This window comes from Photinus pyralis, unplaced genomic scaffold (genome assembly GCF_008802855.1).
Source record: "Photinus pyralis isolate 1611_PpyrPB1 unplaced genomic scaffold, Ppyr1.3 Ppyr1.4_LG1, whole genome shotgun sequence".
Taxonomy (NCBI): Eukaryota; Metazoa; Arthropoda; class Insecta; order Coleoptera; family Lampyridae; genus Photinus; species Photinus pyralis.
The window spans coordinates 39,930,651-39,949,480 of NW_022170249.1; the positions used below are offsets into that span (position 1 = coordinate 39,930,651).

At 39.4% G+C, this 18,830-nt stretch overlaps 3 protein-coding genes across 4 annotated transcripts in view; all 3 read left to right on the plus strand.

Annotated features, from left to right (window-relative positions):
- LOC116170367 overlaps window positions 1-18,830 on the plus strand; it is a 631,383-nt gene that overhangs the window by 336,836 nt on the left and 275,717 nt on the right. The gene's annotated exons all lie outside the window — the stretch shown is intronic.
- Window positions 1,167-18,038, plus strand: LOC116170421. Its single transcript, XM_031486808.1, has 5 exons — window positions 1,167-1,825; window positions 16,118-16,223; window positions 16,275-16,349; window positions 16,405-17,233; window positions 17,287-18,038. Exons 4-5 carry the CDS (start codon window positions 16,820-16,822, stop codon window positions 17,932-17,934), a joined length of 1,062 nt encoding a protein of 353 aa, XP_031342668.1. The 5' UTR covers window positions 1,167-1,825; window positions 16,118-16,223; window positions 16,275-16,349; window positions 16,405-16,819; the 3' UTR covers window positions 17,935-18,038.
- LOC116170410 (putative nuclease HARBI1) lies at window positions 12,290-14,378 on the plus strand. 2 transcript variants are annotated; one of them, XM_031486795.1, is made up of 4 exons: window positions 12,290-12,970; window positions 13,021-13,148; window positions 13,235-13,432; window positions 13,484-14,378. In XM_031486795.1, exons 1-4 carry the CDS (start codon window positions 12,912-12,914, stop codon window positions 13,870-13,872), a joined length of 774 nt encoding a protein of 257 aa, XP_031342655.1. In that variant the 5' UTR covers window positions 12,290-12,911; the 3' UTR covers window positions 13,873-14,378. The 2 variants fall into 2 exon arrangements, with proteins under 2 accessions (XP_031342655.1, XP_031342646.1); XM_031486786.1 differs by having other exon boundaries at window positions 12,290-12,742; window positions 12,862-13,148.

The following is an 18,830-nucleotide window of genomic DNA, read 5'->3' on the forward strand; positions in this document are numbered from 1 at the left end:
CATACGTGATAAATACGAATTTACAGAACTTTTGTATTGGTGGCGATTGCTCTACATCATATACCTATGTATTCAATTATAGAATTCGACGAAAGTCAGAGTGGTGGTCTAGCGATTGTAAATAGCACGTGACTGACTCCACGGAAACATGAAGTATTTTGGCCACCCATAAGAGATCAAAAACAATTTAACAAACCACTTGTGAATATAGTTAACACTGACACAGAAAATTGGAAAATTTATTCCGTACAGCGATGCTTTTACGAAACAGGTAATTTTGCTCGTGTCATTGACTTATTTGGTTATTGTTATTGTCGCAAGGTGAGTAACAACTAATTCTATTTACTTTTAGATAATTTGTTAATTGCACAAGAGAAGTTGAAGGTAGCGGAGGTTACCTCATCTTCAAACCGATGCTGTGGAAAATGAGAATGGATTGTCCGAGGGATCGGCTAAAAAAAGAAGAACGGCGCATTTATTCAAGTGACGAAGACAACGATGAAGATATTCCTAGACCACCGTGAATTACTCGTAAACCTGTAAAACCTAAACAACCTGCAACTTGTGTTCGCGAAACAGATGAAAGTGAGTAGGTACTTATAATCACCTTGTTGACTTACGTTTAGCAGGTTAGTAAATATGTCACACTCATGTACACTCTATTGTAGATCAATCTTGTATTAATTTGTCCACACCGACCTCTGCATCAACACGAAGTATTGACGCAAATTTTATCAACCAGACACGTGGTAAACTTCTACAGGGATGCTGTTTCATATTATATAGCGTAACTCTTCTAGCATTTCAAGAACAACTTCTCACAACGTTATCGACTCTTAAAGAGCAAAATCTCCAAATATTGACATGGCACGACGCGAAGCGGAGTGCCTTTAACGTTGCAAGTGCTTTAAAGACCAATTATACACGTGTATCTTATAGTATTTTTTATTATACCTGCAGTATAATTTAAAAATATGAAATACAATGAAATCAGATTGACGTTATACTCGAATACATGTCTAATTAAGTTGGCTGGGTGTTCGTAATTTCACGATTGCCATGGAAATGTCACTTGACGTTTGCTTATAAAAATCATCGTCTTTGTGAATAAAACGATTTCCGTTGAAAAAGATAATACCTACACCGTCCATTAAATCGCTTGTTGTAGAATCTAAACAAACGTTGGTAGTATAGCGGATCGCGCCAAAATAATTCAAATTTAAAGAATTCTTTTTAACATTATTACCTATTGTACGTTTTTACCTTGGCTCGTCTTTTGATTATGGGACCATTGTAAACTTAACTGTTGATCTCGCTGCACGAACCATTTGTTACAGTAGTTTCGCCTAATTATTTTGAGGTCTAATGCCCGTATTCACCAACGTTCAATAAGTTCTATTGGTTCCATAAAGTGAAGTTATTGGTTCAATAAAAAAAATCGGTATGCGCCAAACTTCAATAGTGATATTGGTTCCATAAACGAATCCATAAGTTATTGGCCGAAATGTCTTCCATTAAGAGGTTTTGAGGTTATGCTGAATGTTATTAGAATTGTGTCTTACTAGTGTAATTTCTGCTATAAAAATTATTTTCAGTTAAGTATAGATGTTTTTCTTCAACAAAAATTTGTTACAGGAATGGCCTTAATACCAGATATTTTAGATTTATCTTCATCAGATGATGGCTTACCATCGCTACGGACAACGACGTCTCGTCCAGACCTTCTGCGGCACGGCACCTAAGGGCTCCAAAACCACCTGGGAGTTCCGCCTTACTTACCAGGAACAGCACCATCTTGTCTTCCATCAGTACCTAGCGTGTAAGGGTGAGCGTTGCGAGTGTATGGAGAATGATTGCGCTGCGTGATAGTTTGTTAGTTGTGTGATTATTTATTGTATTAATTGTTATCACAAATTAAGTGTTTATATTAAAAATATATCTGTGTACTTACCTACTGAAGTGTCTTCTGGCTAGTTGTATATTTATTGGTCACCTCGGAGATTCGCCGTTGCTCCATCGTTTCACTCCCAAACGGCGTGGCGCCCATATTGTAACCATTGTAGATATTTTGTTAATTGTAATTTCCCCGCGAAATAACCCAGTAACACCCATGAACCAACTTCTCATCGCTTTAAGGTTCTACGCAACTTTGTCGTGGGATTGATTTTTTCTTGCTTTCCGTTTCATTTCGTCATAAGTAGCTTGCAGCTGGGTAATTGTTCGTATACCACTAGTTGAAGTGGCATTATATTTCTCCGCTACTGCAGCCCATGCTCTTTTTTTCCCTCCACAGTCGTTCCGTCGGTTTTCTTGTTATCAATTATTGATTTGAAAGGTTTGATGTGCGATAATAATGTTTCTCTTTCAAGCTCAGTATAATTTTTTGCTCGTTGTCTTTTTCTCTTTATTTTCCATCTCACAATTTATTTTTTCCATCTTGCTTTCTCCATCGCACAATTTTTTTCCACTTCACAGTTTATATCAAAATTAAAATGTTCGGGGAATGACCGAATTGACAGCATGGATTGACAGTTATTGCTCAGTGTTGCCACCAGTAACATAAAAGTAACTATTTGTCTCTATAAATCGACCAATAGTTATTGGTCTTCGGTTTTCAGTTGGGGAATACCGAATAAAGTTATGGAACCAAATAGCTATTGACAGATTTATTGAAGGATTGTGAATACGGGCATAAATTGTAACGGTTTTAATTCTTCTCACCGTTCATTTTCTCTATGCTACGGATTCTTACAGGCCGATATTAGGTTACGCCACTGGCATATTGCAAATTGGGAATATTTTCTATGTTTTTGCGCATGTGCGTTACTCCACCGACACGTATTAAGCGGTGAATATTTCATTCATTGGTGCTTGCTTTAAAAACGAACAGGTGTGATGGCGTCTTGGAAAATTTTCATGGGCATAATATAGTTACATATCGCCGAATTGCGGATTTTCGAGTCCATGAATAATCGATGTTTTGGAGATTGGTTTGTTAGACCATTTTATCCATTTACCGTTACGGGATCTGAATACATTTGCTTGACGTAAGTAACATCTGCGTATCATTTCTATTGTCACAGCCACGCTGTTCTTTTAGATAACGCACCTGTTCTTCGCATCACCTAAGCCAGAGCTTTGATTGCCGATAACCTCGAGGCATCTCGTTAATTAACGAGTTTTAAAAAGCCCTCTTTTTAATTAAGAGGTATGCTTAAATCTTGGCCAAAAACCAGTATTAATTCCGACATTGTTTTAGGGTTTTACTTTTCCTGTTTTTTTTGTATCGCACGTAATTATCTCATGTCAAACTTGTGGTCACGCATGGTTGGTTTCCCACTGCTGGACCTTATTGTCATCCGATTGTCCACCTAGAGGCCGATTGTAGCGGTTATTACCCGAGCTGAGGGCTCCCGGATATCCTGAGATTTGTAACCACGGGGGTGGACAACCGACACGAAGAATCTTAAGGGGAGCAGGAACACCACGTAGCCGCCACGTTTCCGGAGAACGGTGAAATAAACTTAGCCTTTCGATATTAGTACTATTTGCCATTGCATAGGCACTCCTATTGTTAATCTTAAGCGAAGGGTTACGCTCGCATCTGGGGCACTTTACCGATCGGAGGTACAAAGTAAGGGGATAGGAATAATTGGTACATTTACGGGTCATACTGCTGTGGATCCCGTTGAATTTGTAAGCGCATGAGTACTCATACCGCCTTGTTAACTAAGCAACCCCGTACCACGTCATTAAAGTGTTTAGCTTATAATTAATGCCTAGAACTATCCATTTATGCAACACCGTTTAATCCAGGCTGCTTGGCCACTGCCGACCTAACTATAAAAAGGGAAAAGCAAGGGTGGGAAGACCATTTTGTTTGCGGATAGACTACTATTTGGGAAGGGTGGGTTAATTAACCCACGGGCTTCGCATCGGTTGCCGCTCACTAATTTTTGCATGTGATATTACCTGTGGGTTAGTCATTAGTTGTTATATATATATATATCTACTTTAGTAGTCGATTTTATACATATTTATTGTTACTTGTTATACTGTGTGTTGAGGTACCTTAAATTGATTCTGTGATTATTTGCATGTGTAATTGCAATACTGTTGGTTACAAATTATACTATCACCGTTGAAGTTACCTCCAGTGTTTTGGATTATTGCTCGTTCCTACAGGGTATTTATTGCCCTGCAGTGGTATCAACCTTCCTTGTTCAGGTTGAACCGAAGACCTTCTCTAGTAGTGAACAAGGTGGCGCCCATTTATTGTTTGAGGTGGTAAGTCAAATCGTTAGTCCAACGCCCTACCCTGAGTATTATAGTTTCGTGTGGTTTAATTTAATTGAGCCGCTAGCTGAGGCATCCCCTTTATTTAACGTGGGGTTTGTAAATCAGCGCCACTCAAACTTAGCGTTACATAAATTGGCGATCCAACGTCTAGGCCGAGATTTGACTTACTAAATTTCTTCTTTATTAATTCTCACTGGAGGTTTAGGGACTGTAGGGGTATTTATAATTTTTTTCTACAGGTATTTATTAACTTTACAATATTTTGGGTAACAATTTTTTGTGTGGGGAATATTGCATGGTAATTATTAAGGGTGAAGAATTTTATTATTCCATTTTCGTAAGGAAGTATTTTGTAAATGATTTTCTATATTTTACGGGGTTTAAATTTTCCAAAACAAATAAAAAAAAAAATTTTTTTTTGTCACAACCATTCAACTTATTACAAAATGGCTGCTCTCGATATTAATCGATTGCGAGACAAGGAACTTGAATATGAAATTAAGGTTCGGGGGGGAGAAATAAGTCGTACCGTTGAGGAGAATCGCAAGATGCTTCGTAAACTAATTGAAGTTGAGAAATCCGTGGATTTCGAAATGCCAAAATACCCGTTTACCTTTTCTGAAGATTTGGTTGCACTTACTGAATTGCTTTATAATATCCAATCTAAAGTAGATTCTTTTGAGGACGCTGTGGGAGGGGGAACTTACTTGTCCATCATGGCATTGCTTATGCATGCTGACCAACGACTAAATAGGACCAAACTTCGCTTGACACTTACCACAGAAGAGGCTGAGAAACTTAAACCTCTACAGCTTTCGTTTAGACAAATCAAAATGTTATTGGACCTTAAAGCTTTTAAGTTCAATGAAACGCTAGCACCTCATGCACCTTTATCCACTTCTAGTCCAATAGTAGTGACGCCTAGTGCGCTACCAAAATTTTCAGGAGATGGGAAGGGAGATACACTTAACACTTTTCTTGATAAAGTCGAACGCATGGCTAGGGCCAGAGGGGTTGATCATGTCACTTTATTTGAGACCGCGTATGACCTTTTTGAAGGTGCAGCTAGTCTCTGGTACAATGTTAATTCATCCAAAGCGAATAGTTGGGAGGAGTTGGTAACTCTATTACAAGCTGCGTTTTTGCCACCACATTACCAAGACGACTTGTTGGACGAAATTAAAGTCAGACTGCAAGGACCCTACGAAAAAGTTGATGTGTATTTTGCCATCATGCAAGGACTTTTTACTAGACTTAGACAACCACCTTCTGAACAGGATCAAGTACGAATCATTCGACGGAACTTGCTTCCTTTTTATTTGTCTAAATTGGGACCACATGTACCCAATACCCTTGATGATCTTTTAACCGAATGCCATCGCTTCGATAACATTAAGCAGGATCTTGCTAGACATGAAGCCCTGCGGAATCATTCGCAACTACCACTATTAGAACCAGGGTTTGCATATACTTCTTCTTCACGACGACCGCCTGAGCGAACACCAGTTCACGCTGTAGGTTCCCAAGCAAATAACACCGCACCTTGCTGGAATTGTGAACGATTAGGTCACATTAGCTCCGAGTGTCCTGAACCTAGACAATTATTTTGTTATCGCTGTGGATCTAAAGGCACCACCACTCGAAATTGCGGCGTGTGTGCGGGAAACGGCGTGAGAAGACTTCAATGAGTCGCCGTGAGTCTTCTCTATCCAAGGCGACACCCACTCGTTCCGATATGTCCATCAAGCTTGATTTTCTTATTCAACATCTTGAGAAAGACAACCGACCTTACGTCGACGTTCAAATTTCTGGAACTACTTTTCTGGGACTTTTGGATTCGGGTGCGTCACGCTCGATCATCGGTCCAAATATGTTTGCTGACTTACAACGATTAAATCTACGTTTTGTTAACCAAATTTCCACGTGTACTGTAGCTGATGGGACTGCTTCACAAGCTATCGGTTATGTCATAGCTCCTGTCACTCTAAAATCCAGGACCATTATTTTAAACTTATTAGTTATGCCTGCCTTATGTCAAGATTTAATTCTGGGCATAGATTTTTGGAATCGTATGGGGATTATTCCTAATATTACCGACAATTGTTGGCATTTTTCTTCCGAAGCACCGGTAGTTCATTTATCCGGCATTGTCGAAGGACCGCTTTTGACACCAGACCAACGACACGCTTTGAATAGGTTACTGAACGATAAGTTCCAGGCTATGGGAAATTCACTCGGCTTAACCACAGTAGGAAATCATGAAATTACGCTTTCATCTGACGTAACTCCCATTAAGCAACGGTATTATCCTGTGAGTCCAGCCAAGCAAAAACTCCTTAATCGGGAGATTGACCAAATGCTCGAACAGGGGATTATCGAACCATCAAAAAGTGGATGGGCCTCACCGGTATGCTTGATACCCAAAAAAGATGGATCTTATCGATTCTGCGTCGATTATAGGAAATTGAATTCTCTCACATTAAAAGACGCTTATCCTTTACCATATATTTCCACGATTCTGGAACAGTTGCGCGACGCTAGATACCTAAGTTCTCTAGACATTAAATCCGCTTACTGGCAAGTGGGGATGGCCCCTTCATCTCGTCCTTATACTGCATTTACGGTACCTGGGCGAGGTCTTTATCAATTTTGTCGCATGCCCTTTGGGCTGACGAACGCGCCAGCGACTTGGCAACGAATTATTGACAATGTTCTGGGTCCCGAACTTCAGCCTCATGTGTTGGTATACCTAGATGATGTGGTAGTAGTCACTAAAGATTTCGAATCCCACCTCCGTACTCTCACTGAAGTTCTCGATCGCTTACTTGCTGCAGGACTGCTCGTGAATCGAGACAAATGTCATTTCTGTCGTGCAGAACTCAAGTACTTGGGTTATGTGGTCGATCAATTTGGATTACATCCGGATCCGACCAAGGTTCAGGCAATTCTCAATATTACATCTCCCACCAATGTTTCTGAGGTGAGACGTTTTCTTGGAACCTGTGGATGGTACCGAAGGTTTATCCCAGAATTCTCCACCATAGTAGCACCCTTGACTAGACTGCTTAAAAAGACCATACCCTTTGAATGGACTCCAGCATGCGAAAATGCATTTCTCCGTTTAAAAGAACTTCTTGCTACGGCACCTGTGTTGAACTGTCCTGATTTTTCACGACCATTTACTTTACAAACGGACGCTTCTGCCTACGGACTGGGCGCTGTTTTGACCCAATCTTTTCCTGATGGTGAGCGGGTAATTTGTTATTTATCCCGATCTTTATCTCGCGCAGAGCGCAATTACAGTACAACCGAGAGAGAATGCCTCGCGGTCATCTGGAGTGTTGAACAACTCCGACATTACTTAGAGGGTGTTCCCTTCACCGTCGTTACTGACCACCACTCACTATTGTGGTTACACTCGTTGAAAGACCCGCAAGGACGCTTAGCGCGTTGGGCTCTGCGGTTGCAACCTTACACTTTCACCCTCATTCACCGTAAGGGGAAAGAGAATGTGGTCCCTGATTTTCTGTCACGATCTGTGCCTGTCACTATCGAAGCCATACACAGTGAAGACGAGGTTGTTATGCCCACCGAATTTCGGAATTCCACCGATTTATGGTATAAAGACATGTTTCTACGCTTGGAGCAAACTCCGCATAAATTTCCGGGGTGGCATACAAGAAATCAATTGCTGTACAAATACGTTAACTCCGCTCTTGCTTCTCGAGAACATGAGAAGTGGAAGATTGTCGTACCTAAAGATTTTCGCAAGTCTGTTCTTACCGAGTGTCACCATAATGTTACTTCCGGTCACCTGGGAGTATACAAAACCTTTTGGAGAATACGCGAACGTTATTATTGGCCCAAACTCCTAGCAGATGTTAAAAACTTCATTTCCCGGTGCACCATATGTGCCCAACACAAACCCGAACAAACTAGACCACCTGGTTTATTAGGTTCGCACCCAACTGTTTATGAGCCCTGGCAGATGATAAGCTTGGACTTTGTCGGTCCCTTTCCTAGGTCCACTCATGGGCACACTCATCTCCTTGTTGTTAGTGACTACTTGAGTAAGTTCGTACTCCTTTTTCCTGCGCGGACTGCTACGGCGCAAATATTGGTCAAATATTTGGAAGAATCTGTTTTTCTACTTTTCGGAGCACCTCAGTACCTCATTTGCGACAATGGAGTGCAGATGAGAAGTCGTCTATTTACTGATTTGTGTCATCGTTACCGGGTAAAAGTAAGGTTCACTCCTTTATATCACCCTCAAGCCGACCCGGCTGAACGTGTTAACCGCGTTGTAAAACAGTTAATATCTATTTATCTTAAAGACAATCACCGTCATTGGGACACCCATTTAGCAGCTATTGCTTGCGCCCTTCGAACATCCAAACATGAAACTATCGGACTTTCCCCGTATCAGGTCAATTTCGGAAAAGAATATCGTGTTAGAGGGGATACTTTTGATACCGACATTAATGTACAAGACCTCGACATTCCGACCGACGTGGAGAAACGAATTACTGACCACGCACACTTATACGCTAAAATTGCTCAGCGCCTCAAGGCTAATCACCAGAAAAACAAACATATCTATGACTTACGACGACGCCATATCTCATATGATCTCGGACAGCAAGTGTGGCGTAAGAACAAAACAATTTCTGATGCTACCCGTGACTACTCAGCGAAATTAGCACCCCGTTATTTAGGACCCTTTAAAATCAGACGAAAGGTAGGGTATCTCTGTTATGAGTTAGAAGATACAGATGGGAAAATTGCAGGAACTTGGCATGTCCAAGACTTAAAACCATTCCTAACATTCGATGACCATGGTTAGTAGTTAGCCATTTGGGGGGATAGATCTTCCGGAGACGACACAACCTTTTTTCTCGGACTTGATTATACCTGATTTGTGACTTATTTTCGTTTACCTATGTTCTTTAGAACTAGGTATTTATGGGATGGTTGGTTGGGGCCTTTGCTGGAGGTAAATATTAGGGATTAGGTCGCTCTTTCTTTCTAGACCTAATTTCCTGCTCGAACACCTGAGCCCTTCCAAATTATCATTCATTTATCATTCATTTTTAGTGTGCGAATTTTGGTGTGAACTGATGAATGTATGAGAACACGAGGAAGGGGATGACCTGTGCAAGCTTCGGTGACCACAGGCTCCCTGGAATCAGAGTGAATAAATTGTTTTTCTCTGCGAATGTGGTAATTGCCATTTCTATTTTTCATCGCGCCTCTCGTCATTTCATCTGTGCTAGTTCATGGTGACGAGTAGGTTGCAGCTTTCTTCTTTTTGTTTGTGTTGTTGGGGGGGTTTCCTGTGCGTCTATCCCTATGCACTCTTCTGGGTTGGGGTTTAAAAGGGGATTTACTTTTTTTTTGGGGAGGGGAGGTTTTAACGGGGTTGGGAATGAATTCACTCTGGTGGATTGAGCTGCGACCTCTTGGGTGAATGAATGAGAGTATGAATGGAGCATGTCTGAGGACAACAGCCTGTCCCACCCATCTTCTCATTGTCCCTCCCTTAACTTCCTGTCCATTTTATTTTCCATAATCCTGATACCGGCCGAATGTCGAAGAACTCTAGGAAGGAGTGTAGAGTTTTGGCTGTTGTCTAGCGATTGTTGGATGTAGTGGTTGGTTGAATGAGTAACCCGAGACGACGCAGTGCAATCGACGAGGTGATATTCAGGGTTTATGATTTAGCTTTAATCGTCGGTAAACTTAACCAAGTTTTCCTCCTATCGAAGGAGAGGGGGGGTGTAACGGTTTTAATTCTTCTCACCGTTCATTTTCTCTATGCTACAGATTCTTACAGGCCGATATTAGGTTACGCCACTGGCATATTGCAAATTGGGAATATTTTCTATGTTTTTGCGCATGTGCGTTACTCCACCGACACGTATTAAGCGGTGAATATTTCATTCATTGGTGCTTGCTTTAAAAACGAACAGGTGTGATGGCGTCTTGAAAATTCTCATGGGCATAATATAGTTACATATCGCCGAATTGCGGATTTTCGAGTCCATGAATAATCGATGTTTTGGAGATTGGTTTGTTAGGCCATTTTATCCATCTACCGTTACGGGATCTGAATACATTTGCTTGACGTAAGTAACATCTGCGTATCATTTCTATTGTTACAGCCACGCTGTTCTTTTAGATAACGCACCTGTTCTTCGCATCACCTAAGCCAGAGCTTTGATTGCCGATAACCTCGAGGCATCTCGTTAATTAACGAGTTTTAAAAAGCCCTCTTTTTAATTAAGAGGTATGCTTAAATCTTGGCCAAAAACCAGTATTAATTCCGACATTGTTTTAGGGTTTTACTTTTTCCTGTTTTTTTTGTATCGCACGTAATTATCTCATGTCAAACTTGTGGTCACGCATGGTTGGTTTCCCACTGCTGGACCTTATTGTCATCCGATTGTCCACCTAGAGGCCGATTGTAGCGGTTATTACCCGAGCTGAGGGCTCCCGGATATCCTGAGATTTGTAACCACGGGGGTGGACAACCGACACGAGGAATCTTAAGGGGAGCAGGAACACCACGTAGCCGCCACGTTTCCGGAGAACGGTGAAATAAACTTAGCCTTTCGATATTAGTACTATTTGCCATTGCATAGGCACTCCTAATGTTAATCTTAAGCGAAGGGTTACGCTCGCTTCTGGGGCACTTTACCGATCGGAGGTACAAAGTAAGGGGATAGGAATAATTGGTACATTTACGGGTTATGCTGCTGTGGATCCCGTTGAATTTGTAAGCGCATGAGTACTCATACCGCCTTGTTAACTAAGCAACCCCGTACCACGTCATTAAAGTGTTTAGCTTATAATTAATGCCTAGAACTATCCATTTATGCAACACCGTTTAATCCAGGCTGCTTGGCCACTGCCGACCTAACTATAAAAAGGGAAAAGCAAGGGTGGGAAGACCATTTTGTTTGCGGATAGACTACTATTTGGGAAGGGTGGGTTAATTAACCCCCGGGCTTCGCATCGGTTGCCGCTCACTAATTTTTGCATGTGATATTACCTGTGGGTTAGTCATTAGTTGTTATATATATCTACTTTAGTAGTCGATTTTATACATATTTATTGTTACTTGTTATACTGTGTGTTTTGGGGTACCTTAAATTGTTTCTGTGATTATTTGCATGTGTGATTGCAATACTGTTGGTTACAAATTATACTATCACCGTTGAAGTTACCTCCAGTGTTTTGGATTATTGCTCGTTCCTACAGGGTATTTATTGCCCTGCAGTGGTATCAACCTTCCTTGTTCAGGTTGAACCGAAGACCTTCTCTAGTAGTGAACAAGGTGGCGCCCATTTATTGTTTGAGGTGGTAAGTCAAATCGTTAGTCCCACGCCCTACCCTGAGTATTATAGTTTCGTGTGGTTTAATTTAATTGAGCCGCTAGCTGAGGCATCCCCTTTATTTAACGTGGGGTTTGTAAATCAGCGCCACTCAAACTTAGCGTTACAAAATTTTATGTAAGGTCGTTAGGTAAGTGTCGTCATTCGTAAACACACAAAATTTGTGCTAACGATAAACACAATAATTACATTTAATGTAATTATTGTGTTTATCGTTAGCGTTTTCACAACGAAGACTATAATCAATCATCGTGGTTTTTATTTTCCCTATCCTCGCCGGCGAACTTTTACCAGTCCTGCACCACCCAGGGTGGCGCCCAACGTTTATCTACGAACTTTGCAAGGACGGGAGTAGAACACCGCACACTTACGATACGTTTTAGCTTTTATATAATGATAACATACACGAAACCATAACAGGCGATAACGCTAGTAAGATAATTAAATTGTTGCCTATCTTCGCCAACGATGGGACGCTCCATCCTCTTGATTTTTTAGAATCATTAGAAACCGCCTGTAATGTAAATATGATAAATTTCCAAACTATTAAATTAATTTTAAACAATACTTTGTCAAAGTCAGCTAAAGTGTGGTTGCACGCTTTCGGCCATAAATATATTTATGCCCAGTTTCTCCAATGTATCTTAAGCTCTACTTGAATCTTAAGATCGCCTTAAATCTTAAGTCTATCTTAAAACGTTGCACCAACGCAAATCTGCATCTTATATTCACAAAGGCAGCCTTACATTTAAGTCGTGAAAATCTGCGACTTAAGTCGGCATTATTGTTAGTGAAGTTGAAAATGAGTGGCATTTTGTCTTTCAAACGTCACTTTTCAAAATGGAATTGATCGATGTCGATGATGTCGATGTGGTTGATATGGTAGACATAGTAGAAAATATTCGAATACCACGGCAAATTCACATTAGGAGAAATTTATTTAATATTTATTCTAATGTTGAATTTTTTCGACGATTTCGACTCGAAAAAGGGACTGCTTTATATTTATTGGAGAAAATAGAACATAGACTAGAGTACTTCCATAACAGGTAAGTACACATCATTCATAGGTTTGTTTCACGTTTGTATACTTACCTACATATAATGCTTTTTGTGACTATTGTATAGTGCGAATTCAAGGTGTACAATAATGTTTTTTGAAATTCAGGAATAATTCCATCAGTCCCATGAATCAACTTTTGCTAACGTTAAGAGCTTATGCCAGTGCAGGGCATTTTGTTGCTGTTGGAGACTTTGTGCATGCAGACAAGTCAACAGTATGTAAAATTGTTTCAAAAGTTTCAAGGCTCATAGCATCAATTGCAAGGGAATTTATATACATGCCTCGAAATGAAGTTGAAATTGCAAGTGCTCAGAATAAATTTTACGACATTGCTGGTTTCCCTAGAGTCATTGGGGCAATAGATGGATGTCATATAAAAATTCAATCACAAGGTACTTACTACACTATTTTTTTCACATTATTTTTAGTATTATACTTTACATTCGCTCATTTCTACAAATAAGAATTTAATTTAAAGGTGGAGCTGATGCTGAAATATATCGAAACAGAAAGGGATATTTCTCTGTAAATGTGCAAGCCGTTACAAGTGCTGACCTGTTATTCCAAGATATCGTCGCACGTTGGCCAGGTTCGACGCACGATACCACCATTTTTAGAAATTCACGATTAATGCATAGATTCAATAATGGAGACTTTGGAAATAGTATCTTGTTGGGTAAATAGCACTTTTTTCAATATTAATTTACAATCGCTACTTACTTTTTAGGAGATAGCGGTTATATGAATCTTTCATATCTATTTACACCTTTTCTGAATGTTCAGAACGATGGTGAAAGAAACTACAACAGAAGTCACGTTCAAAGTAGAGTCAAGGTAGAAAATCTATTTGGTGTTTGGAAAAGAAGATTTCCTATAATAGCGTATGGATGTAGAATGAAGCTAGAAAATGTACTTTGTGTTATTGTGGCTACAGCAGTTTTGCACAATTTGGCTCGTTTGAGGGGAGAACCAGAACCACCTATTGAAAATTTAATTATGGAACACGAGCTTCAGCAAGCAATTCGAGATGGAGATATTCCTTTAGCCGCCGAAGAAAATGATTTAGGCTATGATTATAGAAGACATTTAGTAGATATATATTTTTCTAGATTGTAATTTTCGTATTTTGCAAGTTTAAAGATAAATTATATTACATATTAACATACCTACTACAATAAACATTTTTTATTAAAATTGAAAATACGTACTTATACTTATTTAAATGAATTCATTCTTCGAAAAAATACTAGATTTATTTTATGGCAACATTTACTTGGAACAAGAGCACTTCCCAATTTCCTCTTCCATTAAGTAAATTTTTTTCTTGTGCTCAACTTCCATGGCATGTAACATTTTCTTGTGCTCCTTTTCTTGCAAAAGAATTTCTTTTTGAATTTGTAGTACTTCAATTTTAGCTCTTTCTGTAGGTCCCAGGTCTGCGTTAATTTTAGGTCTCCTTCGAGCAGACCAACGAGTGCCTCGTAAAAGTGTGGGCGTGGGCTCTTCGTAAGTAAGCAGAACGTTTTGATTGCACAGTTCAGTTTCATCATGTGTTTGTTCTAAAGGTGTAATCGAAGGTGTACTGGATGTACACGGTATTTCTATGTTAATTTCTTCTTGATTGGGCTTGGAAGATATCAAAATCGGCATTCCAAGAATATCCTCTGATGGATGATCTAATATAGGTTCTACAAAATATAAAAATACTTGTATCTATGTGTGCCTCACTAAAAATATAATTAATGGAAATTCGAGTGTAAATTTTACCTTTCATTACATCAGAATCAAATTCATTTCTTAGACCAAGGACTGTCTTCTTATTTATTATATCCAAAACCAATTGTTCATTTGCTTCACAATTTTTCGAAGAAAGTGCAGGAGCAACTCCTCCACCAGTTTTGTAAAGCTCCTGCCTTTCTAGTGCCGCCTTTTTTCTTGAGTCCTGCTTCATATTGCTCCACTGCTTCCGTAAAGAATTGGCGTCACGAAAGACGTTGAAACACTTTTTATTAAAATTTTGCTCAATAATTTTCCAAACGTCATCTTTTTGATGGTTTGAAACGGCGTTTGTATCTTTATTTTCGATGATATTTTTATTTGAATCAACCAAATGAATTAATAGTTTTTTTTCTTCTTGAGTGTAATTCACTCTTTTTTTATTAGAATGCATGTTGGCCGATGTCTAACAAGTTCGGTGCACGGTTCGGTGGGGCAATGACGAGTAACTCACAGAATAAGGCCTTATTCTGTGGAGTAACTATCAAGTTTGACAGTTTGCAATTATTAGGTACCTACCTTCGGTAACGCGATTCATTAGTAAAATTGGCATTCATTTGATAAAATTCTGTGTTGCCAGATCGTTTCAGACAAATTCTGATGCTTAGCTAAGATGCGAACTTAAAATTTTGGTGCAACGTAATTTAATTTTAAGGACGCCTTACAATTAAGACCGCCTTGCCTAAGGTACAGCTTATATTTTGTTGGAGAAACCGGGCATTAGTGACCTAAAACAAGACTTAATAAACGCAGTCAATCTCGTGCATACTTCCCCTCAGGCAATATTGGCTCTCATGGTGGATGCATCAGACAATGCCATGGGTGCTGCTTTGAATCAGATTTCCGAAAACAAGTATGAACCATTAGCTTTCTTTTCGAAAAAGTTTACACCTGCGCAAACTAAATATAGCACTTATGATCGTGAATTGCTCGCAGCCTATTCCGCAGTAAAGCATTTTTTTCACTACTAGCGTCTGATGACATGATTATTAACCTTTTTTCCACTTGTAAAGTAGGCTTTCTCGGCATTTGTTCAAAGTGTTAATAATGTGGACATTATTAACTAGTAGTCAATAATGAGAACTGTCACGCTGTCACTTTTAGAAAACACAACCCGAAATTTCGCTCAATAAACGTTTGGACAAGTCCTCTAAAATGAATAATTGCCACCATCCGCCATTTCCAGAGAAATTACATACCTAAAATGATCACATTTTGAAAAAATTCGAACGAAATTACTATTTGAAAATATCAAAATGACAGACCAAAATACGGCCTGTTTGACTTGTACTTCTACGTACTTGATTGACATGTAAAATTAAGAAACAAACAATTCTGTCCAACCGTTCATTTTCTTATCAATATAATATGTTAATTTAGAGGATTTCAAGTGCTAGTAGTGAAAAAAATAGTATATATACCACGGTAGAGAAGTCCATTATTGCCTTCGCACCTTACACCCCTCGGCGCAAGCGCCTCGAGATGTAATCTTGGTGCTCAGGCAATAATACTGTACTTCTCTACCTTGATATATAATGTACTATTAGACCGCTTTTAGAGGGGCGTACATTTATTTTGTTTACAGATCTTAAACCATGCTCTTAATCAAAATCCTGAAAAAGCTTCTCCACGCCAAGCGCGTCATATCGATTATATAGCCCAATTTACTATTGACATTCGTCATGTATCTGGTAAAGATAACATAATAGCTGATGCACTCTCACGTATTGATACAATTACAGTTCCTAATTCGATCCCATACGATGAGATAGCACGAGGCCAGCAAGACGACATGGAGCTACAGTCGTACTTAAACGGTAAAGAATCTTCAATGGAACTAGAGTGGATCACAGTGCCCTGTTTAAACCTTAGAATTATTTGCGATCAATCTACAGGGAAATCACGACCATACATACCCAAGCAGTATAGAATAGTACATTATACATCAAGGGAGAGAAATGCATTATTTTTCCCGCGGTGCGATTTGTAGCCAGAGGGCGAAGCGAAGCGGAGCCCGAGGGCTACAAAGCACCAAGGGAAAATGGCATTTCGCTCCAGAGGTGTATATACTATTTTTTTGCATTCGCGTCGACGTTTACCTATACTCTTTAAATGAATTGATGGTTCTTTGAAGATTATAACCACATATTAATCAGGTTAGTGGAGAATTAAGTATAACCGTGGCAACCAATAAATTAAAATTTAATCATGTTAGTCGAGAATTCAGATAAACCATGGCAACAGATAAACAAACAATGTTTGCTGTTGAAAAAGTGCGTGAATTAAAATGGAAGTTGCGGGTTGTTCTGAAGAACCTTATGAAATTACAAACGCCGCTAACGCTGCTGTTGTGAATTTACTACCTGATAAGTCGAAAAAGTTGTATGAAGCAGCATATAAAGGTTTTAAAGACTGGTGCATAGAAAAAGATGTCGCGACCGTCACCGACAATGTTATGTTGGTTTACTTTAGCGAAAAAGCCAAAAAGTACAAATGTTCAACGGTATGGGCACAATATTCCATGGTGAGGTCTTGTATGCTCATTTACGACAATGTTGACATCAACAAATTTCCAAAATTGATATCATTTTTAAAAAGGAATTCTGATGGATATTCTCCGAAAAAATCGAAAATATTTAATAGAGAAGAGGTGGAAAAATTCTTGCTTGAAGCTGACGATGATACCCATCTTATGCGAAAGGTAAAATTGCGTTTACTTAACGTATTAAACATTGCTAACCATTTCCTCTTTAGGTTGCGTTGATTTTTGGAATATCTGGCGCATGTCGCACTGACGAATTGGTCAATATGACACTGGATAACGTTGAAGATGTGGGGTCTTCTTTCATAATTACCCTGCCACATACAAAAAACAAAACATCCAGAACGTTCGTTATAGCGAGTAATGAAGGCGGTAAAGTGGATTTTCTTCAGATAATTCGCAAATACACGTCCCTTCGACCTGGAACTAACCATGGACGATTTTTTGTTTTCTACAAGAACGGAAAATGTACTCAGCCGGTTGGGAAAAACACGCTTGGCAAGGTGCCAAATATGATCGCCAATTACTTAAAATTACCAAACCCAGAACTCTATACGGGGCACTGCATGAGGCGTTCCTCCACCACTCTATTGGCGGATGCTGGAGCTGACATCACCACTATAAAACGGCATGGTGGGTGGAAGTCCACCACAGTCGCGGAAAGCTACATTGAGAACTCTGTGGCCAACAAAACGAAGATTGCAAATCAGATTATTCAAGGTAGCACTACCTCAAATGTCAATATAACATCGGGAGCCAGTTCTGATTCGAATCTATTGATTAATAAAATTCCAGCGGTAAATTTTACAAAATGTGAAAATATAACGTTTAATTTAAATATAAACAATGTACCTTTTTAAGTTTGAGTTAATATAACCTATATAAATATCAGGGAGTTTTCATTATCATTATTTCTCAAGGGACTGAAATGCAATTTCTGTCCCTGTTTTGTGATCATAGAAACGGATTTTTACCCTCGCGAGTGCAAAAATAGTATATTATATACCGCGGGACTGAAGTAGTACTTTTAATCCCGAAGGTAAAGTTTATGGCCCGACCGAAGGGAGGGCCATAATTTACCTGAGGGATTAAGACCACTACTTCAGTCGCAAGGTATATACGATATTTTTCGTACTTCCGAAACTGAAACACTTAATATGTATGGAGTTAGAGAACGCGTTCTTTCAAAAAATCGCTGATTAACCAGTTACCATAGGAACGTTGCGTTGGTACAACAATCCCTATGCTATGGTAACAAAAATAATTTGGAAACTGTCATTGCTAGTGTCATAACTTTGGTGGTGGGTGACAAAGGTGTATTTGATATTGATCAAAAGCAGCCAAACTAGGTAAAGAATTGATGCCACCGAAATCCAAAAAACTATATGAGGAGCAGTACGATGCGTTTAAGAAGTAGTGCCCCGCATACAAAATGTGGAACAACCTACTGAAATTGCCTTGTTAGTAATTTCATCCTTCCGGGATTTTCGTCCAAATTTAATCCCGGCGGGACAAAAAGTGACACTTCAGTCCTTGTCATAATGGAGTGAAGTTGTCATTTTAGTCTCGGAAGTACGAAAACTTATTTTTGATCATTTTTATAATATTTTACACCCGGGGGTTAAAGCTATCTGTTTTATTAGGTCTCAGATAGCTGATCTCAAATGTTCACCAGCCGAAATGGTTTACGGAGGTACAATCCGATTACCTGGTGAATTTTTTGAAGCATCGCCCGGTGACGTGAATGCTCATGAGT

Bases quoted from the DNA above. Each gene is read 5' to 3' on its own strand.
- LOC116170410 (XM_031486786.1), top strand. From the start codon at position 12,534: ATGGAATTGATCGATGTCGATGATGTCGATGTGGTTGATATGGTAGAC. The intron at 12,743-12,861 runs GTAAGTACACAT...TTTGAAATTCAG, and splicing joins CTAGAGTACTTCCATAACAG to GAATAATTCCATCAGTCCCA. The intron at 13,433-13,483 runs GTAAATAGCACT...CTTACTTTTTAG, and splicing joins TGGAAATAGTATCTTGTTGG to GAGATAGCGGTTATATGAAT.
- LOC116170421 (XM_031486808.1), top strand. From the start codon at position 16,820: ATGGAAGTTGCGGGTTGTTCTGAAGAACCTTATGAAATTACAAACGCC. The intron at 17,234-17,286 runs GTAAAATTGCGT...TTTCCTCTTTAG, and splicing joins ATACCCATCTTATGCGAAAG to GTTGCGTTGATTTTTGGAAT.